Source organism: Scylla paramamosain, chromosome 28, assembly GCF_035594125.1.
Source record: "Scylla paramamosain isolate STU-SP2022 chromosome 28, ASM3559412v1, whole genome shotgun sequence".
In the NCBI taxonomy this organism is placed as follows: domain Eukaryota; kingdom Metazoa; phylum Arthropoda; class Malacostraca; order Decapoda; family Portunidae; genus Scylla; species Scylla paramamosain.
In genome coordinates this window covers 14,843,788-14,867,598 of record NC_087178.1, presented here as the reverse complement: position 1 = coordinate 14,867,598, position 23,811 = coordinate 14,843,788, and the positions used below count along the sequence as shown (strand labels likewise).

Below are 23,811 nucleotides of genomic sequence, written 5' to 3'. Positions count from 1 at the left end.
GCCCATCTCACCATAACTTTTAACTAAAGCTTCAACCACTTCCATATAGTTATCAGCTTTGTTGTTGCCAAGAAAGCCCTGTACGACAGCAATGAAACACTCCCAAATTTTTTTTCTCCTTTTCTGTGAGCTTCTGTAGAAATTCTGAGCACTCCATAATTTTCCTTACTTGTGGTCCAGTGAAGATACCAGCTTTCACTTTTGCCTCTGAAAGCTTAGGAAAGAGGTCTTGAAGATATCTGAAGGCAGCAGACTCCTTGTCAAGAGTTGTAACAAACTGTTTCATGACTCCCAGTTTGATGTGTAGTGATGGAAACAAAACCTTTTGAGGATTCACCAAATGCTCATGTTTGATATTATGTGCTCCCACTGTAGTGTCAGTCCTTGGAGGCCGGTGCTTTCTCTGGTAATGTGCTGCTCTGCCTCTACTGTCCCAAACGCAAAGAAAACAGGGATTCTTGGTAAAACCTCCTTGCAGTCCCATCAAGAAAGCCACCATCTTGAAGTCTCCAGTAACTTCCCAGCCATACTTGTTGTAGTTCAAAGTTTCCAGTAGAAGCTTTACACTGCTGTAGTCCTCCTTAAGATGCACAGAATGAGCATTATGCACAGATGGATACTTGTTTCCATCGTGCAGAAGTACTGCTTTCAGGCTTTTGGAGAAGCTATCAATGAAGAGTCCCCATTTATCTGCATTGCAAGCAATTCCAATAGTATCAAATAAGCCTGATACATCAATGCAGTAGCATACCCTGTCCTCCTTTGCAAAGAAGCTGGAGAAATGTTTGTGACGTTTTCTTTGGTTGGTCACTTGCACACTGTCATCAAGTAAATCCCATTCTTTCAGCCTTGAAATCAAAAGCTCACCATTCGACTTTGTCAAACCAAGATCTCTGATAAGGTCACTGAGGTCTCTTTGGTTTGGGTAGTAAGGATTTCTCCCACACTATATCTGTAATGTCACAGTCTTCCTCTCTGTTTAGCTCATCTTCTGACTTGCTGCTTTCTTCTGATAATTGATTTCTTTCTGGAGGAGCTGGTACAGGAAGATCAGCAGTGTGTGGTACAAGTGCAGTGGAAGATGGAATGTCTGGATAGAAAACAACAGGTGCATTTTTTCCAGATCGACGTTTGGAAGGATCCACCATGCAAAAAAAGCAACCAGTTGAGTGATAAGTAGGTTAACACCATATTCTAGGAATAACAAATTTCATGGCTCTGTTTTCCCCTCTATACCATCCTGTAAAAGAACAACAGTATGAGTTTCTGTTAAACTTATTTTATTTTTAATCTTAATTCTTAATTGGATTTTACTCTTGAAAAACTAAGAGCTATTTTACCTTCTAGTGTTCTCTTACAATGCCCACAAGAAAAATAAGGTGCTAGATCTTATTTTGGTCTCCAAATAGCACAGCAAAATTTGCTTTGTAAACTTCACACATTTTTCCAGATGCTGTCACGGTGAACTTCTTTGCTCTTATCTTGATGAATTGACCATATATGTAGCGAATGCATCTGTAGAATGATTGCAGCCTCTTGATACCATTTCACCTCTTATGATGTGTCTTCTCAGGCAGCCAAAGCAGAACTGATTGGTGGTCTGCAAGCCCCTACTTTTATATTGTCAAGTAGTACTCTAGAATATTCGTAGTCTTTCTAGAATGTTCTTGGACCAACTTTAGAATATTCTGAATCATTCTAGAAAATTCTTGTAGATTTTAGAAAATTCTTGAAACTTCTATATATTTCTACTGTATTCTAGAAAGTTCTAGAATATTCTGGAAATGTTTACATTGAATAGAATGTTTTAAAATGTTCTAGAAGCTTCTAAAAGTGTCTGGTAGAACATTCTGTAAGATTTGAAATTTCTGAAATGTAAGCAAATTCTTCTAAATATGAGAAATGTTTTGCTAGATCTGGTCAGTTCAAGAATGATCTTATTAAAATTAAAAAAATCTTTAATTGTTTTAACCTATTTGCAACATTTCAAAAGCAATTAAATAAGTAATTGAGATTTTGCAAAGGTCTTTACCTGACATGAAAACCAATGGTAACCCATAATATAATTAAATGAGGCAAAAATGCAAATTCATTGTTCTAACTGCAAAAGCAAAGCTTTTTAGTTAGATCAAAATAACTTTTTTATATATATATTTTGTTTAAGTGGAAATAACCGGAAAATTAATCTGGGGCCAATCACAAGACAAAAGTGAAATTTTGTTACATGATGTTATTAGCGTTAACATAAATTTTAGAACACTGGGATAAAGTATAGCCAGAAAATCGAACTTCATCATGCTGAGTGATCCAAAATATCGCCCGCTACATAACAACCTTCCACTCAGACGCTTTGATAGATCTCACTGCACCCTGCTCCACGAACAAGTTGTCTGTATGCTGAGTTGGGCGCCCATACCGTCTGGAGATTTCATAATGCGTTTTCAGTAGTGATCCGGCACAGTATAGTGTTTGATTTTCTACTGAAGTCTGAACACGATTCACAGCCCCGCGGCCAGACGACAGGCGCCACCACCTTTGAGAAAGACTGTCGTGTACATTACTCAGTTGACTTAAGGTAGAAATTCCGTAAGATACAGGAAGAAGTATTAATAGACTCTTCCATTACTTAAGGTTCTCGGTCTATTTTCTTGGAAAGAGGAGCTTTTCAGGACAGCAGCAGACAGAGCAGAGGAGAGGGATGTGAGGTGTGGCGGTGTCGTACGTTTAAATGACCAGCTGGACTCTTACATCTTTTTATTCTTGGAAAAATGTTTAGGCTTTGGCCGAGATCCGTTAGCCACTATGCCACATCACACAATTTTTTCTTTAATATATCAGTTCTTTTAACTTTCTATTGGAATTCAAGTATTAGATATAGATTATTTAGCTTATCAAACCATTCAGTACTACAAATGGTTCGGGTTTTAAGTTAGCAGGACACTAATCTAACCTAGCATCACCTAATCTAAATGATGTGTAGCAATACCTACCCTAACATTACCTAACATAACCTACATGGCATACCTACTACTGTTGCGGTCGAATGGTGTCGGCTGAAGACGTCTGTGCGTTGCCGTGGCTGGGAGTGAATGCGTCGTACATCTAGCAGTGAAAATGTGGCTGCGTGCGCACTTAGTCACTTGAAACTAGCTGGTCACTTAAACCCTATACTACAGCGGCAGAATGTGTTCGTGTTTAGAGCTCGCATGTATGAGTTATCTTTCTTAGCCAATTACAATTTTCTTCCTGCTTTAGTTTCATGTCAACTATAATATTGCAAAAATATACATTTCCTCGACCGTACATGATTATGTTAAGAGATGATGCAAGAAACGCACTAGCACACACACACACACACACACACACACACACATACAAAAAAAAAAAAAAAAAGCTCCGGGATTAAAGTCACAGCCACTAAATGGAATCGGACAAAACGCCTATCGGTCAAAAAGATGCGAAATATCACCAGAAAACGCAGCATCTTCATTTCTTTCCCTTGCCTTATGTCATTTTCAAGTTTTTTTTTTTTTTTTAATATGAAATGACAAGAAAAGAAATATTTCTCTATACAACACCAACTCTCTCGGTCTCGAAAAGCATTATATTCTATATTTTACTCTTCAAAATACATTCCTACGGGAACGTAAATGATATTCTGATGTTCTACTAACTGACTGGTTGTTTGCATTTTGGGCCTGGAAAGACAAACGCTCTGCTGGGTATGTATGCTTCCGCTTGTCTTGCGAGCAAAGCGTTTGACTTGTTGGTGACTACTGAAAACGCCTAAACTGGCATACAGGCTACCGGTGCCGAGAGGCTGCCTCTGCAGTTCCATGCAGAAGGGACACTACCGCCGCTGCACCTTCTCTTCTTGCAAGACCCTGGGGAGGTGCTAGCCCAGGCCATCAGAGCGGAGCGTTGCCCTTACTGACACCCTCTGCCCACCAGTGGCAGGCCCAGCCGTTCGCAAGATCTGTACTACGTCCCTGCTTCCTCATAGTGACGGAATGGTAGAGCGCTTTAATCGCATTCTGGCTGAGGAGCTCGCTAAGTATTACCAGTGTAACGGTCTGTTTTTTCCCCTGTCCGAAATTCCCCTCGGAGGAAATATGGCCCAGGATATATATCCTCCTGAGGGAATTTCGTCTCAGGATAATACTCCCCCCTCCGGGCCAAGATTCCCCAACCCCACTCTGTTATAAGAGTATGGCTATGGCTTCAGCCTATCATCCGCAAACAAATGGATTGCAGGAGATATTTAATCAAAAGATTTAATCAAACTTACCATTGATGATGTAATTCATTAAAATAGTTTATATGTAGGGGGTTGAAATGGCCTAGAGGGGGAAAAATATCCTAGGTCTGAAATTCCCCCCGGGGAAAAACAGCCCATATTGTTATTCTCGGGGGGAAATCAACCCTAGTCTAATTTTCCCGGGGGAAATTTCATTCAAGGGCAAAAATTTCCTGCTACACTGGGGGAATCAGCAGAACTGGAACCTGTGGCTACCATACATCCTGATAGCTTACAGGTCCGCCGAGCAGGATGCCACAGGGTATACGCCTGTACTCGTATACTCATGTTTGACCGCGAGCAACGGCTGCCGATGGATTTGCCAACAGGACGGTCGCCAAGTGAGGAGTTGCTGGCAGCGGCACTTCAGTAGGTGGCAGCGTTCCAGCAGAGGAGAATAGAAGTAACAGGCAACGCGTAGCTCAGAATCTTCAGGTGGCAGGCCAAACCCTTTCTTGGTAGCACCAGCAGCGCTCCCGTGACGCTAAACATGATTAGGGGGAGGCAAGTTATGGCTCCACAACCACCGGCGGAATGGTGGCTTCGCACCTAAGCTCTATTGCCCCTGGGAAGGGTGGTATACCATCCTACAAGCCCTCTCAGACGTGACTTACAAAATCAGCGGAGGTGCCCAAAAGAAGCCAGTAGTGGTCCATCTCGACGGCTTATGGGCCTTCGCTGATCCTGGCCAGTTCACTTGGGGCCAGGGGGAGCTTGCACCGGTAGACAAAGAAGCCAGTGATACCGGCGGGTCGTTCGTCGCGTCGCAAGATAACAGTGCAGTGAGCGATGAGGAGAAGAGTTGCAGATAGAAATGCAGTGCCTCCTCTGCCCCAGTGAGGGTGACTTCGGTCCTCCGGTAGCCAAACCCTCAGCACGTGTGTCGTCATCGCAGCTTCTCTGTAGCGCTGCGGCCTCCTCGCCTATTTCGCGCCGTACGATTGATTGTCCGCAGCCAATCATTGTGTGTGTATTTACCTAGTTGTGCTTTATGGGAAAAGAGCTATGCTCGTGCTGTCCCATCTCCGTATCTTTTAATATGCAACGTAGCCTTGAATCGATGTATACTTTCTACATTTACTGTCTCCTCATGCAGACTGTTCCATACATCAGTACTTCTGTATGGGAAACTATACTTTTTTGACGTCTCTTCTACAAGCACTCCTCTTCAGCCTCTCCATGTTCTCTAGTGTCCCGTGTATCCCAGACCATTAAGTCGCTAAGGTCCACCTCCTCTACTCCCTCATATGCTTTATATATCGCAATCAAGTCTCCCCTTTCTCTCCTCTTTTCCAACGTTGGTATATGTATCCTTTCCAGTCTCTCTTCATATGACAAGTCCTTGATACTTGGTACCATCTTCGTAGCTGCTCTCTGAACTCTCTCCAACTTCCTTATACCCTTTTCCTTGTATGGCGACCACACTACAGCTGCATAGTCTTATCAGTGTGTGATGCTCTGTCTTCCTGCGGCTGTGCTGAGATTTTTGTAGTGGTGTCAGGCTTATTGTGCCCACATCTATCTTTGTTTGACTGATCTGCGAATGTGTGAACGGCCGAGTAACTGCTCTCCAAGTGAGTGGACCAAAGATTCTATCTACATTATACGTTCCTTAGAGTAGACGGTGTGTGACTGTGTGTACCGCCTCTTGTGTAGGGAGTTTTGCCTTTGGTGATCTGCGAGTCACGAGATAACTGTGTCTTGTTCTCTAGTGAAGAAATATACGTCTGTGCTGTGCATGTTATTAGTTTTTGCATGTCCGTACCTCGCATTCCACTACTATGCTGAACCGCTATGAGTTGCTTCTACCTGCATCCTGGCGCCTGGTGACGGGAGTGAGTGCTGACTACGCCGTGTGCGTTGCTGCCTGCCCAGGTAAGAGTGTTACTGTGAAAGTAGTTGTTGACTGGTCGGCTGTGGACGACGGTGTAGATTACGGAAGTTGTCTGCAATATTTAAAGTGAGTCTGGTAATACTCCACAATACGAAAACTACGAATCCTCTCTTGGGACGAATAAGGTACACAGTGTAACAATTAGCTGAAAAGTAATGGGGAATATGGAAATCAGTGTAGTTTACTCATATCCAATTACAGACTGTTTATATCTGGGCAAAATGTGATGTTTATTTAAGTCGTGATCTGCACAAAGGAATCGGTATGGAAATTGAATTAATCAACGACAAACCTACCCAACACTAATCTAATCCGAAATGAGAACGCTTTTGCTATTTCAATATTGTTCAAGTAACGTATTTTTTGATGAACAGGTGGAAGCATAGGCACAGGTAGTCTTGAACACAACCCCTGGGAGTTCCTGGGATGCCTGCAGCGGCAGGGAAAAACCTCAGCAAGTCAACAGAAGTGTGCTCACAGGGTTACCTCCCTTGCTGGCTGCCCTTCATTGCTGCATTGAGTAGGCCATATGAAGAATTCGGGATAATAATGAAATAACCGGCATTTTCGTCTATGAGTTAGGTTAGGTTTTTTTTTTTCTCAGCTGTGGGTTAGGTTAGGCTAGTGTAGATTCATTCTACCTTTACTCATTTCATTAATTTCACAGCTAATTCCTTCATTTTGTGGATCATGCAGCTTAACACAATACATCCTATTTTGTTTCTCCTTTTCTCCCTCCAACAAGCTTAGGGAACTGGTGGGAAAGCAGGGTTTTAGGATGGGGGGAAGCAAAATTAGGCCATGTGAAAAGTCTAAGGATGAGACACCATAGTTTAAAAACTGAGGAAATTTCTAGCCTAACTTAACTTAACCAAACCTAACTTGGAAGCCTTGCCCCTCCTGGACCACACCCTTAAAGGACACTAACATTACCAAACCTAACTTCGGTGCTTTGCCCTTGACTGTCTCGTCTCTTGTCGTCCTCATCTAGACAAGAATGAAACCTCTGACCAAGACTGCTGGAAGAATATCTTGTGGGCAGCATAAGGTCAGCTAGTGTGGCTTCATCAGAATGGGAGTGAACACTTCAGTCAAACTCATATAGGATGTAACTGGAAGACCTACTAAGTTGGTGCTTGAATGGATTAACAGAAGCAGCAGAGATGACAGATTCAGGCAAATTATTCCAAGTGTCCAGGACTCTCACAGAAAAGAAACAAGCTTTGGTATTACATCAAGGAATAGCCAACTTGAAGGAATGATCCCCTAGTCCTAACATTAAGGTTACTGACAAGCAAATTTTCAAGATGAGAACAGAGGCCATTGAGAATCTTGTAAACCATGATTAGGTCAGCTCTGATTAGACAACCTTTAATGGAATAAAGCCTCCAATAAAAAGATATTGAACATAGGCCAAAGAATCCCCCAGTTCCCTTTGTCCATCTCAGGACCTTCTCTAACATAGCAATATCACCCAGGTAGCCTGTAAACCATATCACAGAACCATAATCCAACAGGACTGAACAAACATGAGTGATAGAGACTAGTCTCATAAAGTCTGGAGACCGATAGACTGTCCGGACCCCACCCAGTGAGGATGACTGCTGGAACCACAAAGAGGATGAAGGTCTTCCACAACCCATGGAATTATGTCTCTTCCTCTTACACTTAATGTGGTCAAGATCATGTGGTGCTGTTCTGATTGGCTTTCTCTCCCTCTAGTAGTTTTTAATATTCACTTTGTTCACCTTATCTTCTTTTCACTATTTCTATACTTATTTCTAACTCTCCTCAGTCTGTTTCCATTAACATATCACAAATAGGTATTTCATTCTTGGATTAACATAGACCCTTGCTAGTCTAGTTAACTGCATGCAATTTGAATAGGAGAGTGATATGGAAGTGGGGAGATTTTCAAGATAACATAGATAAGATATTTCAAAACTTACAATAATTACCATCTCCAGGGCACAAAATACAAGCCGTGTATTATGAATGGTTGTGAATACAATAAGTACTCTTGCAATGCCTACATTCACAGGGCGAGTCAGGGAATGAATGACATTTATATGGCAAAAAGCTTACCAGCAAGTATGGTCTTGACACACCTGTCCATGGTGTTCAGTGAAAGGAAGGTTGAATGTGGTGTTTATGGTGTTGCTTCACAGAGTTGTATCCTGCTGTGCCTAAACATATTCCTAAGTGTTAGTTTCTCTGTGCACATCTGTTTTTCCTGTAAGGAAAAAGTAATGAATTATGTGCTGCTGGATTTGAATAGCTAAGTATTTTAAGATATTTTCTTCATAATTGGATATTAATAATCCTTTGAGGCCATGTTCCCATCCCATCAGTGTTTTAAAATCATATCTGACAAGTTATACTGGCTACTTAAAGTTATTACAATATCTACATAAAATTATATCTATAAGCAATAATTTGGTGAGCTCTTCTAATTCCCAAAAGATATATGCTCCTAAATTCTAGTATGCATCCTTCAGTTCATCACTTACAGCAGTGTTCAAGATTTGTATGATGCATCATAACACACTTGTCTGTTATGACCCCACCAAAATGTACTGATCTGTAGCACCAAACTTTTGAAAGCAACAAACATATGCTAAAGAAATAACTCATGTTATAGATCCTTTTCTGAAGAGACCTATGTCTCTCAAAACCAGTATCTGTTTGGGCTTGACATGGAACCTCACTATTCAGTTTTTGACATCAGAGAATATTTCTTCCTAAATTAGTGATAAAACTTGTACATACAGTAGTCAAATGAAAAATGTGAAGGATGGGACACTTGTACATGAATCTATCTATCTATCTATCTGCCAGGCCAGCAATCCAACACAGGGTGGTCCTTACAAAGCACCACACACACACACACACACACACACACACACACACACACACACACACACACACACACACACACACACACACACACATATCACACACTCTTACATCTGTTGGCCTCCAGTGGAAAGGCATAGTCTCATGGCCCACCATGTTGCACCCAGGAGCTTAGGCATAGCACAGCTTGCCACGTACATCCATAATAAAGCCTGATAGTTTGTATATACACTGGTTTACCCCTACCCCTTTGTAATGAGCCTGTCCCTATCCTGCACCTTTTTCAGTCTTGAGACCACAACAGATGCAAGGTGCTTCCTACAGAGTGCCCTACACCCTACATTAATAGATATATAAATTAAGAATACTTGACTATAGTTTTTTTTTTTTTTTTTCAGTCTTTTCAACCAGCAAGTGTAATGTAACCCTGATGCTGGTAATGGTAGAGATGTCTCAGACCAAGATAGTCGTACTGTTTGTTGCTATGGTGCAAAGGGTGTGCATGCAGTGGAAAGTAAGGGGTGAATATTGAAGGCAGGATCATGAATGATTTTACAAGATAAGAGAACAAAAATTTAAAGAGTGGCAACAAACAAGAATATCAGGAAAAAAAATATGAAATAGCAAAAAGATTGAATTATCTGGATCAGTGTTATGAGATTTGTTCAACTTTTTTGTTGGTGAGCCAGCTCAGTCTCAGATGGCAACAATAACAAGGTCAATCTTGACTGGGGAGGTCCAGTCCAGAAGCCTTGTCACTGATAGAAGGCTTCCAGAAAGAGCAACACAGGATAAAACAGTTTAACATGACTCCTGGGTTTTGAATAATTGCCATTATGGTGAAAGTGTCTAATGAAGTGGAGTGAACATTGTTGCTGACTTTATAAACAAAACTAGAGAAGAAAATACAGGATTGTCTTAACTAAATATAAAGTTGACATTTTTAGGAGAAGGCATAAAACATTCATGCATGAGTACACAAATAAAAATCTTGCACTTAGGTCCTAGTAGGGGCATAGCTAATGTAATGTAAAGCAATTTTAATATAAATTTTTGAAGGGGGAGAGAAAAAAATAAAGCTAAATTTTGTGCTTGTCTGTTATATGTCAGAATACAAGACTGCTTCCTATCAGCCTCATTGATATGGATGAAAACTAAATTTGACTCTTTTGCTTTGTAGACTGAGTGCATCACTAACCTCTACCCCCAACAAGTCTGCCAAGAACTGCTCCACCAGCTGTCTATTGCAATACCCAGCAGTTAGTGCAACAATGGCAAAGCGGATTGCAGCAGTCTTGATTGATCTAAGTGGGACAATTCACATAGAGGATGCAATCATACCAGGTGCAATTGAAGCTCTCAAAAGGTATTTATCTTTCTCACTATGTCAACAAAATAGCATCATCAGCATAACATTGTAAGCAACACTCCAGTTTTCAATGAAGTCAATGAAAATCAAGCTTTCAGTTTATCACTTGTAATTCCTCATCAATGTTTTAATTTTGTATAATAATTTAACTTCACTTTTAGACTTTGATCTTTTTCCTTTCTATAATATTTCTTTCTTTTACTTGTCTCACTGCCAAGCTTGCCATCTGCTTTCTGTTTCTTCCAGGCTGCGAGCAACACAAGTAAAAATAAAGTTTGTCACCAACACTACTAAAGAATCCAAGCATGTACTGCATGAAAGGCTGAAGAGGATTGGTTTCAGCATTGACAGTGAAGAAATTTTTACTTCTCTAACCGCTGCTCGCCAGCTGATAGATCAGAGGAACTTGCGTCCATTAATGCTCATTGCTGATGCAGCCAAAGAAGATTTTTCTGGTGTTTGCTATGAAAATGAGAATTCTGTGCTTGTTGGACTGGCTCCTGAGCATTTCAATTATGAACGCTTGACAACTGCATTTAGGTTGGTGAGTTGAAAATGCTTCAATAACCACATCATTAATAACACTAATAAATTGCTGTCATATTTAATTATAGCTAAGTTCCTAACATCCTTTATATACTCTTAATTTAGTTATACATTACTCATGCACCTAGTTAATGAAAATTATGTAAATAAATTACTTCAGAAAAGTTCAATTTACATTTGAAGGCAGCTCAAGCCATGGTGGCAAACCTGTGTTTATTCAAGCAAATATCACAGTGACATGAAGTCATTCTAAACTACATATCTAGACTCATTCTTTTTTAGGGAATGGAATGTTAAAGACAGACATATAACATTAATTTGACACTTAACTGAAAAAAAATCATTATCAAACCTGAAAAATATTGTCAGGTGATAATTGAACCCAGTCTTTACTGTTAATATATTTGCCTTAATTAATCTTCAGGAGATTAGTTAGAGGTAATGTGCAACATGAGTGGATAACTTTTTTTTTCAGGTTGCTCCTTGATGGTGCTCCGCTTATTGCAATTCACAAGGCTCGCTATTATAAGAGAGGTGATGGTCTGGCACTGGGCCCTGGTGCCTTTGTGAGTGGTCTAGAATATTCTTCAGGTATAGCATTATGGCCTAAATGTAACACATTAAACATTTCTTTTTATATTCATGTATTAAATGGTGTGCATGCAAATGTGAGTGTGCAGAATTTTAGATGTTAATTGTCTGGCTCATATCTCTGATAAATTGTCACCTTTGGCTGCTATTTCCTAATTCCTTTGAGTTCCTCAACTCATGAGCTTTATATACAGAGACTACAGTAATTACTGTAAAGTACATTTTTACTTTTCAGGCTGCAAGGCTGAAGTTGTGGGAAAACCAGAAGCAGCTTTTTTCCACTCTGCTCTTCAAGATCTTGGGTGCACCCCAGCACAGGCTGTCATGATTGGAGATGTGAGTCATAACGTATTAAAAACAACTACCTGTTAAATATACTACTGTGTGATTATACTTGCTAAACTTGTCTTTTAGCAAAATAAGGAATATGCAAATGATCAATCAACCTACACATGGTGGGTCACATAAGTATACTGTATCACTATCAATGATCATACAAATCTATAACTATCTAAATCTCTCTCTCTCTCTCTCTCTCTCTCTCTCTCTCTCTCTCTCTCTCTCTCTCTCTCTCTCTCTCTCTCTCTCTCTCTCTCTCAATGGTAATTCTCTACATTCATGATGTGCATTTCCAACTCATGTACTTTCCGGAAACATAATGTAATAGAAGCACTTTTCATGCTTCCCATTAGTTATGGAGACTTTCTCCCTGTCACATTGTTTCAGTCTTATATCAATGAAAGACTTCAGTGAGGTTACCCAATCCCTGCCTATCCAGGTTATGCAAATTAACCAATTTATAATCATACATTGAAGGTCATGAAACATCAGTAATCATGTGATGTACACACTGCATCTCAACAAGTCTCTCTGGCAGGATGTGCAGGATGACGTGTGTGGAGCAATGAAGGCTGGACTGGCTGGCATCCTGGTGAAGACTGGCAAATACCGACCAGGGGATGAAAGTCATGCTGAACTATCACCATCACATGTAGCTGAAGACTTTCCACAGGCTGTTGACTTTATTATCAATAACTTACTTCAATCTTAGTGAACTCATATGCATACTGTACATATAATTTATTCTTTTATTTATATCTGTAGCATTAAGAGAACACATTCTGTCTGTCTCACATTTTCACTATGCATAATAAAACCAAATTTGGGATACAGCACCATCAGTCAGTGTTAAATGACTGACAGCATTTAATGAAAAATAATTTAATTTCAAAGACTGGTCCTGTGAAAGGTTATTAGGTAATTAACAAAAACCTGCTGCACTTACCAATGTCTGACTATGACCCAAGGCTTTGTTGGACTGGCTCACTCAGTCACTCAGAATATGAACAGCTGTTGAGAATATTTGTGCTGCAAACCATATTCCTCTAAATTTAAAAAGGCAGAAAAAGGTGTCACCACTATCATCACCACCACAACTACTTCCTACTACTGTATTTCTAAAAGGCAGAGAAAGATGTCACCACTATCCTCACCACTACAGCCTACTTCCTACTACTATATACTTTCATTATTCTCACCATCTTTACTACTATTATTATCTACAGTTGCTGCTACTACTTCCACTACTGTTGTATTTTATGCAACATTGTTGCTTACAGGTGCCTAGTATAATTATTAATGAACACCTGTGTCTGAAGAATATGATGTAAATTATATAATTATGTAATCTTATAAATAAGGCAGTTTTCTTCAGCCAGCTTACGTATTTTTTTCAGCCAGCTTACGTATTTTTTTCATTTGAGAGGAGCTCTGAGCAAAGGGAGAAAAAAGTAGGGAAGGGGTGAAATGTCCACTAAAGGTGCCAGTCCCTATAGAGGAGAGTCCAAAAGCAAATCCAATATTACACAGAAGTATCTTGAAACCTCATTCCTGAATGAGTCTTAATCCTGGGCAGGAGGAAATATAGAAATAAATAGAGTTCCAGAGTTTACCAGTAAAACAGATGAGAAATTAAGAAAACAGTAATGTAATAGGGAAGTGCATTTAGTAGGACAAGAGAAAGTAGCAAGGCTGCAGGAGGAAGAGGGACATGCAGTTAGCAATATCAGAAGAGCAGTTAGAGTAAAAAGTGATAAAAGCTAACAAGAGATGCAGCCTTGCACCAGAGAGTGTTCATGCCTCCAACTAAGATTCTTCCTAATGATGTTTCCATGGCCTCACAGGCCTTAATCCTTGGAAGGCTTATGGACCTGATGAGGATACCTTCTATTGTTTTCCAAAACTGTGCCTCCATCCTTACACCTTGTCTTGTAAAACTCTGCCAAGTCTGTCAACATCTACCTTTCCTTCCTGCTGAAAATATGCTCACATTCAGCCTGTTCCTAAAAAAGATGGATGGCTGCTCTAATCCCTCAAACTATTGCTCTAATGCTTTCATTTCCTGTCCTTCCAAAGTTCAACAGGAAGATTCTTAAACATCTATCATTTCACAGCCTTATATATGGTAGAAAGTGAGGAAAGGCCTCGAAATTCACAGGATGGGAGAAAGAAGGGGTTAGCTGGTAACATCTATAGAATCATGCTGGTAATCTGCACTTTAGATTATACAGTAGCACTTTTCCAGAGATAATGTGCTAAAAGAATTATAAGTGAAATATAATAGTAATCATATTTTTTAGCACATTACCTTGGGCAAAGGTGCTACTGTATGATCTTATACAAGTACATGTTTTTGTTTTACTTTCAAATGTGCCCCATGCTACTGCTTCCCACCTCCCAGGTGCCTTGCACCCACAGTTTTGCCAGCCTTCTCTCAGGGGTAACATGACATGTGGTGGCACATGCTCCTCTGTACACCTACCAATTTTTATTAACATACAAGCTTTCTACTAGAACAGTCTAAAGTGCAGTGCATGATAAAGATATTGAATAAGTTCTGGTTCTGTGATTTGATGTCAAATTACTTCCTATAAGTCTGGATTCATCTCAGCACACTTGTATGATGAACATTCCTACACATTACACATAACCAGCATTTTTTTTATGTAAGAGGGCCACTGGCCAAGGGCAACAAATATTATGAATGAAAAGGCCCATTTAATGCCAGTTCCCATAGAGATGTCTATAGAATTTAAAAAAACAGGATAAGTGTTTTGAAGCCTCCCTCTTGAAAGAGTTCAAGTCATAGGAAGAAGGAAATACAGAAGCAGGCAGGGAGCTCCAAAATTTACCAGAGAAAGGCATGAATGATTACTACTGGTTATACTGGTTAACTCTTGTATTAGAGAGGTGGACAGAATAGGAGTGAGAGAAAGAAAGTCTTGTGCAGCAAGGCTGCAGGAGGAAGAGAGGCATGCAGTTAGCAGGATCAGAAGAGCAGTTAGCATGAAAATAGTGGTAGAAGATAGCAAGAGATGCAACATCGTGGCAATGCGAGAGGCTGAAGACAATCAGTCAGAGGAGAGGAGTTGATTAGACAAAAAGCTTTCGATTCCACCTTGCCTAAAATAGTAGTATGACTAGAATCCCTCATATATACAGATCCCCCTGCACTGAGAAAAATATAAGAAATATGAGGCAAGTAAGAGGTTCATGAAAAAAGTATTAGTTTTATTTCAATAATGTACACACAATAGAATGAGAGCATGCCTCTCCTGAGGGATGACTTGGGACATTTTTGTACTGGCTGAGGCAGCCAGAGGCAGGCAAACCCTAAACTGGATGAGCTCTTGGCAGAAGCCTGCCATTTATCAAGTCATTGCCGAGTGACCAAAAAATACCCACATGCCACCCACCACCCTTATCTTTGACAGGAGTGCAACAGGCAGCACCAGGAACTGTAAATACTGCCACCACTCAAAAAATCTTAGGAGGTGGATCTTTAGGTTTCTCAAACCAGAGAACAGCCCATTGAAGATACAGGCCAAGGCAAAATAACCTTAACAATCACAACAGACAAATACAAGAATCAATATAGAATGCAAAGTGAAGTAAGAAAAGAAAATGAATGCCAACTTTTATATTCCAATCATTCTTCTGCAATAGAACAGTTAATTTTCCTTTACTAAATAAATACACTAGACTTTAAAATTATTTAATTACCATGAGCACAGAAGACTATGTAATACTCTATATATATATATATATATATATATATATATATATATATATATATATATATATATATATATATATATATATATATATATATATAATACTAATACTGTCAGTGTTCATTTGGAAGTTTAAAGCCTACAATATCAGCTGTCTCCTTTACTGTCCTCTCACCCCGACAGTGGTATTCCTGGTGAAGTTCTTGATATCTGCCACATAAGAAAAATTTTCTTTAGTGTTATTATAATGAACAATCAATATCAGAACTAAAGTGATGGCTAAATGAGAATCTAAGAGGCATCAGTCAACCATATATCTTTATTTACACTGTTCCAACAGTTCACACTCAGTGGGTTTCTAGTTTGAGAAGTAAGGTGGCTACCACATTTTCCAAAAAAAGATGACTACCATTCTGTTTCCTCCCTACACTTAACAAATAATGATGCCTTTTACTTGAGTGCGGCTTTGCTCTTGCATAACTAAGTGTAAGGATACTGCAGACACTGGGTGATGCTGGTGGATGAAGTAACTAGAGGACAACTGTGTCCTTATTTCAGTAATTGGAGAGCCAAGACTGATCAAAGTGTTCTAAGGTTTTAATGATTGCCATGTCTTGCCTGGCCAGCTGCCGTGTACAGCACGGTGAGGGCAATATCTGGCATAACCATACAGAGGTGCAGGAAATATCCCAAAGGGTAGGGTAATAGGGATAGAGAAACTGTTGACAGCACTGCCTGAGAAAGAAACTTGCTGTATGTTTCTGTCTCAGGCAGTGCTGCCAATAGCTTCCCCATGTCTATTACCCTAACCTTGGGGATATTTCCTGCTCCATTGTGTGGTTATGCCAGATATCACTCTTGGCTTGCCATGACATGTACTAAATTCTTGGGAGCGAACTTTGCCTTAAGTGTTCTGCAGGAGTTCCATCCAAATGATCCCATCCCACACTTACTATTAAGGTAAATTTTTCAGTGCTTCATGTCATAAAGCATTACACAACAGTACACTGCATGTATTATTATCATATTTTGGTGGCCTGTGGATGCATTTCAATTATGGAAGTCCCATGAAACTGTATGTCCTGGCATGAGATGATTCTCACCCATGCTGATATATAAAGCACCTACTAGAATAGTTTTCATTTCATGTATATGAATTTACATATGTGTGTGTGTGTGTGTGTGTGTGTGGTTCATTTTGTCTTACTCACTACCCTCATGGCTGTGGCTGTCACTCTACAGTACATAAACATGCAATAAACTATGTATTTACTTTTCTAAATATGTATGATGACATCCAAGAAGGAAACATAAAACACATTAACAAAATTAATCAAGAATTTGAAAAATGAAAACTTGGGGCTGTATTAACAAAGATTCTCAGAATTCATCTCAGCCCTCTGCCTAGATTTGTGCTTATCTCTTAAGCAGTCTTAAAGTTGTGCTCTTTAAGTCCCTGTATGAAATGGTGAAAGAGCAGCAAAACAGTAAAATCATATATTTCTCAATTTTGAGTTAAGAGTGCAATCTTTTTTACATTTTTTAGATTAAATAACAAAAAAATATAATTTTTCACTGATTTTGTAAAGATATGAACGAATAAATTTATGTTTATCAATAAACAAATTAGCTCCCATGCAAGGCACGTGTATTTTGTCTGTTTATGTCCTTGAGCCAGTGTTGTCCCGCCACTCCCACTCAGCAGCAATTCCTTTCCTGTCTTTTTCTTTAGTATGGAGGAGATGATGATCCCCAAGGCCAAAAAGGCCAATAGAGGAAACCCAGCTGGACCGATGGTGAGACTTTCCTATCTCGTCCAGTCAATAAGGAAAAAAAAAATGTAGCCTGAAGAGCTTCACTTATTCAGCAGCAGCACAAAAAAGTTGCATGGGGCTCTATTACTAAGAAGGTAAATGGGATACTCGAACAATAGGACACATGAAGGTCTAAGGTCATCATTGCTGCAGAGCTGCATTTCCCATTGGCTACATAACACTGTTATTATTGCTTTAATTACTAATGTCAGTGTATCACTTGCTTTAATTACTAATGTCAGTGTATCACTCCTTCCTGTAGGGCTCTCCAGGGCATTTCCTGCCAAATATGCCACAAATAATGCTCCTGCAGTTTTATTCTATATACGAGTATATCCAACAGTTCAGAATCACTCAGGTCATCGAGAACATCCTTATGGGGCTGACAATTTCTGAGGTGACAGGGTCGGGCTTGATGATCAGCCATCTTTGTTTGGTTAACTTAATCTCACAGTTTGTCTCAGCCTTCTGCTTAGATTTGTGCTTATCTCTTAAGCAGTCTTAAAGTTGTGCTGAGATGAACTCTTAAGTCCCAGTATGAAATGGTGAAAGAGCAAAAAAATAAAAACATATATTTCTCAATTTTTAGTTAACCCTATACTCTTCAGCATGACGAATTCGTCATGCAACTTTTCATTGGCCCAGAATTAGACAAGGCATGTTGGACAAATTCATCTAGTCTCCCTCTCTTGGAGAAGAACACATGAATGCTGATTGGTCAAGCAATTGCCCACCAATTTTCAGTCAGCTGTCGGCCAAAACACAACAAGTGATGCTGGAAGATTTATTCTCACATTTTTTATCATGGATGAGTCTCATATTTTTTTCTGAATCACAAATGTTTCTAGATAATTGAAAAAGATTTGATTCATTCTATTTTATTGAGATTAGAATTTTCTGTGCAGTTATATATTGATGATGAATTCATCATATTAGTTTGGTACTTTAAGAAGTTTTTCAGTCAAGATTTCTTAGATAGTATAATCTATCAATCAAATCTCTATGCTTCACAAAAAAAGGTAAACAAAGCACTCAATTTCATTAGGGGTGAGCTTGAGCAATGGTTAAGATTACTTATCCATTTCACCATTATCAGAACTCCCTAAACACGTCTGCACTCGTCTGGAGAACTTTATAGAAGGTACAGAGACTACACTGCTAGGGTCATGAGCAGAAACAGATGGGAGACTATAAAATCAAATTTACATTTTCAGGATAATAATGAAGTAAACAATAACAAGCTTTTCAAGGTTAGACTGATGTTAGATCACTTGAGGAAGGAGTTTCAAAATCTTCTAATGCAGCAAAATATCTGCATTGATGAGCAGATGATTCCCTTCAAAAGAAGGCATAAGCTGAAGCAATATCTTCCTATGAAACCTAAGAAATGGGGCTTCAAGATATTTGTACTTGCAGACAGTGGTGGTCTCATTCATGATTTTATTCCTTACAGGTTCTATTCAACCTGTAAATAAAGAAGGTATTCCAGACCTTGGTGCATCTTCAATAATAGTGTTGCACTTGGCTGAGACAATACAAAACAACAAGAACAAGGAACAAGCTCCACTTGTAAAACATCTTGCTGAAAGAGGTATCTGGTGTTGTGGGACAGTTAGGCCATGTTGGCTTCCAGGGCTAAATTTATCATCAGATGCTGAGATGAAGAAGAAAGGCCGAGGTGCTCATGAGGAATGGAAGTCATCTGGTGTTGACAGTGAACTGACAGTTGTCAAATGATTGGATAATAAAGATGTGACTTTGCTATCCACGTTTACTAACAGCCACCCAACTCACACCACATAACACTATGACAAAACTATGAAGAAAGTTATAGAGGTCCCACAACCAAACATAATGAAGTTGTGCAACAAGAACATGAGTGGTGTTGATTTGGTTGATTGCTTTCTATCATTGTATAGAATCCCAATGTGATCGAAGTAGTACTATCATAAGCTTGCTTTTCACATGATTGACATGACTGATTGTTGTATAATTGTATGTAATGCAGTAATTGCTACCAAAACCTATAGTGTTACTTTTCAGGTCCATATGTCTAAAAACCAAAGCATAATTTTTTAAGGCCAGATAAAGTGTTGGTGATCCATACGGAGTTAATAGTGCAATCTTTTTACATTTTTTGGATTAAATAAGACAAAATCATTTGTCATCAATTTTGTAAGGATATGAGCAAATAAATTTGTTTTATTAATAAGCAAATTAGATCCTGCACAAGGTGCGTGTATTTTGTCTCAGTGTTTACTAAGAAGGCAACTGAGACACTCCAACTACAGGGCACATGAAGGTCCAAGATCATCATTGCTGCAGAGCTGCATTTCCCATTGGCTAAATAACACTAATTATTAATTAAATTACTAGGTCAGTGCATCACTCCTTCCTGTGGGGCTCTCTAAGGCATCTCTCACCAAATATGTCACAAATAACACTCCTGTAATTTTATTCTATATATGTCCAACAGTTCAGAGTCACTGAGATCATCGAAAACATCCTTACGGGACTGATAATTCTTGAGGTGGAGGGCTCAGGCTAGACAGTCAGTTATCTTTATTTGGTTAACTTAGTCTTGGTGTAAATCTTTATTAAAGTTAAGCAGACTTCAGACCTGTCTTAAGTTGAAGACCTAGACTATGCACAACTCAGAAAGTTAAGCACTACTCTAAGCTTAAGAGTTGGTCTGGGTCAAACCTCTATAGTTAAGAATCTTTTTTAATATGACCCCTGTCTCTTTCCTGTTTTCTTAAAACAGAAATTCTCCACAAGAATGTTCCAAAGCTCTTTTAAAGATACAACAAACTGCCAAACACTAAAAAAAATCATAAATGTTAACCTATTAAATGACTAAAAGACAAAGTTTGTTCCCACCTCCTGCTTGCCTCCAGGTAGGTGGCACAGGTGTGGGCCAGGTAGGCCATCTCCTCCTGCTGGCGGCAGTACTGCTGGTCTGTGACAGCATTGCGCCGGTACTCCTTCATCATGTACACAAAGGCTGGTGAATGTCTCACATTCTCGTGGGGCAGAAGACTGCGGCGCATCTCTCGGATGAGGCACCTCAGTGTTTGTATCTTTGGTGTCACTGCTGCCATGTCTGTAAAGTGATGCAGCAGCATGCTAAAAATGTGCTGAGTTTTACCAAACAAAGTCGACATCACTTACCACAAGTCACATGTTCATAATGACAAACGATGAATCTTCAGTCTACAGACTTTGATTAAGGATCATCATCAACAGCAGCCTATATATATACACCAATTACCATAATAAAACTGACCTGATCTATCTACCTGTCTATATACCAGGCTGGCAATGAACACTTTTATACAGACCTCACTATAAACAGTACCTGTGCAAGTGTAAGTGTGATTAGTGAAGGATCAGAAATTCAAGTGCTACCAAAAGAAGCATCTTAAGGGTCATGTCTTCACTTTATGAGATCAGTATATTGATAGGAAATATGAAAAAAACTTCTCAATTTGTGGTTGCTTGCACTCACTTCACAGCACCATGTTTTATAGTGGCATTTCTCAGGGATCTGTCCTAGAACCCTACCTGTTCCTTGCACTCATCAGTGACACATAGAATGATGCCAAGCAGTTCATCACATCCTTTGCTGATGACACTAGTAAGGAAAATGAAAAGTGAAGCCACAACAGGATGTTGACCTGCTAAAACAAGACCTCAACACAATATTTGAGTGCAGGCAACGTTGCCTTCAACAAAAACAAATCTGAGACTCTACAATATAGCAGTAACAATAACATCAGACAACACACCAGCTATAGTGAATGCACTGAGGATGTCTGGATGTCATGTCCCCTTCCCTACTGTACTCATACATCTGGTAGCACTCCCTCACCACAGGTGATAGTTAATCATTGTATGAGAACATTATTTACAAAATGTTGGTCTTCTTAACATGTTTACAGTATTTATTGACTCATAGTTTAGTTTCTCATTTTTCACAGATTACATTGATGACATAATTCGTAACTGGAAACTTTACATTTTAGTCATGCAGGCATGGCTGGTAATCATGTTTTATTCTGTGTCAAGACAGGAGGGCAAAACAGTGCCATCTAGTAACTGATGTTGAAATGGGCAAAGCACCTCAACAAACACAACAGTACTTGCTGTGTTCGGATATCAACTTCAAATAGCCCTCAATTCACCATAATGAGCCACTCTCATCAGCCTTCATACAGAGCCAGTATTTGAGGTTCTAGCCTGGGGTTGGAGGTCTCCTCCTGTGTGTTGTCTTGGGGTGTGAAGACAGGTGTTATCAGGACAGCTAAAAACTGCACAAGACAATCTCAGCCTAACAGAGCAAAGGTTCACTTCACTCTCTTGAGGACCGACTTATGAGTAAGGAAGCATTAAATGAGAACACAAACACACACACACACACACACCACATGTGTATTAATTTTTGTTGTTTGTTCACATTCCCTAGACCATCAGCTATCCAATACATTACACAACCTTCACAAAATAAATAAGAAAGTAAACAACAATGGAAAGCATAACTGGGAAATTGTAGCAAAGAGGAATCCTGTGACAAAATAAAACATCATCTCAGTACAATACTTTACTTTAATTCCTCAAAGAAAATTAACCTCAGAAATAGAAGAAAGAACATGACTTGATAATAAAGATACAGGAAACAATTTATGAGATGATCCAGTGTTGAAGTTAATGAACAAAAAAAAAAAAAAAAACAATATTTAAAAAAAGCAAAAAAGGGAATGCAGGGCTTTGAACTTAAATTGCAATTTTACCAAGCTGCCTAACAACAAATATCCATAGCTTAATCTTAACAATAGTGACTCATCATGGATCAGCTAAATTATGCACATATGGTGATGAGTACTCACTGTACAACGTGTGTGTGGTGGTTTTGTTTTGGGGTCACACACGGATACGTTAGTGGCATGATTTGTATTGCGCTGCATCACAAATTCTAAGTCCATGCAGATTGGGTGTGTTTGTATATTGGTATGCAGGTACTGTGATTGCATTATGCTGCCACAGTAACTAGTCCTGTGGGAATTATTTTATTCACCATTGTATTATTGACTTATGTTTCTGTTGCAATGGATGCAAAGTAATTGTAATATCTAATTAAATAAGGCTTTATGTGTGATTAACTTACACTGCACTTCGTGCCACTAGTTTAAATGGCCTGTGTAGTTTGGAATTAGTCTGCATGTAATCCTCTGTGAGGGTATGAAAGGCAGCAGGGGAGCTGCCATGCTTAAGTTAGGTTACGTTAGAATAATTAAAGGTGGGGTGTCCAGGAGGGGCAAAGCCCCCATGGCTACTTTAGGTTAGGTTATGTCCGTATGGGGGGGTCCAGCTAGTTTAAGTTAGGTTTGTGGGAAGAGGCGAGATTCCGTTTGTTGACTTTAAGGCTTTCTCCCCAAAAAAAGGGGTTCTCTTCTCAGACTTTTAAGGTTTCCCAAATTTGGCCTTTTATGGCATTCTCCACCCTAAAACTCCACTTTCCCACCAAGTCCCCAAGCTTGCTACTCCTGGAGAGGGACGGGAATATAATACAGATGGAGCCGCTGTTGGTAAGCTTTACCCATCCGTAGCATCAAGGGAATGAATAGGTACTGAAAACTTCGAGAGGAAGCTGGAAAATTTCATGGCCACAATCTCAGACCAGTTAAGAGTGCCTGAGTACGCTGCTTCACGACCACCAACTTCCAGCTCCATCGTGGACCAGTTGGAGTACCTGCGAAGGAATGGAGGGTGGCCTTGAATCAGAGGACGAGAAACTACACCTCCGAGTCAGAAGCTTTTCAAGTTCAAGGGGAGACTAGAAAATAAAGCGCAGTTCCTGTGGGTGCATCAGTCTCCCGAAACAAACACAAGGCACCATTCGCATGTCACAGGGTGACACACCCTGCCTTCTTTCACAGACAAGCAACAGGAGATATATTTAGTCCTGAAAGAACAGAAAAACCTATACAGAGGTCAAATACCACCTGCGGTTCTTCCTGCTGCTGTTGTTGTTGTTAGTCGGAAGGTATTGCCTTACCAACGGCACCTTCATTTTTCCTTTTTTTTTTTTTTTTTTTTTTTTTTTTTACTTAAGGTTTTTAAGTTCATCTTGTATCCACTGTAATCTCTTCATTTTCTTCACTTTCAAGTTTGCTCTTAATCAGTGTTTTTTCTTCGTTTTCTTCACTTTTAGGTTTGTTTCCTCGTGATATCTGCACTGTTGGTGCCCGATTTCTTTTAGCCTTTTTTCCTCTTTTCTTCCAAAACTCAATTAAGGTTCCTTTCTTTTACATTATTTTAATTGAAAAGACACTCTCCAATAATCTGCTTTTCTTGTATATATTCTATATATA

At 39.4% G+C, this 23,811-nt stretch overlaps 2 protein-coding genes across 18 annotated transcripts; one reads left to right on the top strand and one right to left on the bottom strand.

Moving 5' to 3' along the window:
• The first annotated feature begins 4,580 nt into the window (after positions 1-4,580).
• Positions 4,581-13,249, top strand: LOC135114985 (haloacid dehalogenase-like hydrolase domain-containing protein 2). Of its 14 annotated transcripts, none has more exons than XM_064031346.1 (7): positions 5,249-5,263; positions 9,335-9,397; positions 10,229-10,413; positions 10,663-10,956; positions 11,438-11,553; positions 11,789-11,889; positions 12,431-13,249. In XM_064031346.1, exons 3-7 carry the CDS (start codon positions 10,319-10,321, stop codon positions 12,602-12,604), a joined length of 780 nt encoding a protein of 259 aa, XP_063887416.1. In that variant the 5' UTR covers positions 5,249-5,263; positions 9,335-9,397; positions 10,229-10,318; the 3' UTR covers positions 12,605-13,249. The 14 variants fall into 14 exon arrangements, 12 of the variants coding, with proteins under 12 accessions (XP_063887423.1, XP_063887422.1, XP_063887411.1 ...); XM_064031348.1 differs by lacking the exon at positions 5,249-5,263 and adding an exon at positions 5,274-5,871; XM_064031345.1 differs by lacking the exon at positions 5,249-5,263 and adding an exon at positions 5,878-6,172.
• Positions 13,250-15,108: 1,859 nt separating this feature from the next.
• Positions 15,109-23,603, bottom strand: LOC135114986 (protein FMC1 homolog). Of its 4 annotated transcripts, none has more exons than XM_064031354.1 (3): positions 23,443-23,603; positions 20,321-20,543; positions 15,109-15,836 (listed from the first exon to the last, which is right to left on the bottom strand). In XM_064031354.1, exons 2-3 carry the CDS (start codon positions 20,539-20,541, stop codon positions 15,740-15,742), a joined length of 318 nt encoding a protein of 105 aa, XP_063887424.1. In that variant the 5' UTR covers positions 20,542-20,543; positions 23,443-23,603; the 3' UTR covers positions 15,109-15,739. The 4 variants fall into 4 exon arrangements, with proteins under 4 accessions (XP_063887424.1, XP_063887425.1, XP_063887428.1 ...); XM_064031355.1 differs by having other exon boundaries at positions 23,440-23,508; XM_064031358.1 differs by lacking the exon at positions 23,443-23,603 and adding an exon at positions 23,190-23,425.
• Between the last annotated feature and the right edge of the window lie 208 nt (positions 23,604-23,811).

Coding starts and splice junctions, on each gene's coding strand:
- LOC135114986 (XM_064031354.1), bottom strand. CDS start 20,541: ATGGCAGCAGTGACACCAAAGATACAAACACTGAGGTGCCTCATCCGA. Junction 15,837..20,320: donor TACCTGGAGGCAAGCAGGAG/GTGGGAACAAAC, acceptor CTTATGTGGCAG/ATATCAAGAACTTCACCAGG.
- LOC135114985 (XM_064031341.1), top strand. CDS start 5,112: ATGCAGTGCCTCCTCTGCCCCAGTGAGGGTGACTTCGGTCCTCCGGTA. Junction 5,264..10,227: donor TGTCCGCAGCCAATCATTGT/GTGTGTATTTAC, acceptor TTTGCTTTGTAG/ACTGAGTGCATCACTAACCT. Junction 11,554..11,788: donor TGGTCTAGAATATTCTTCAG/GTATAGCATTAT, acceptor TTTACTTTTCAG/GCTGCAAGGCTGAAGTTGTG.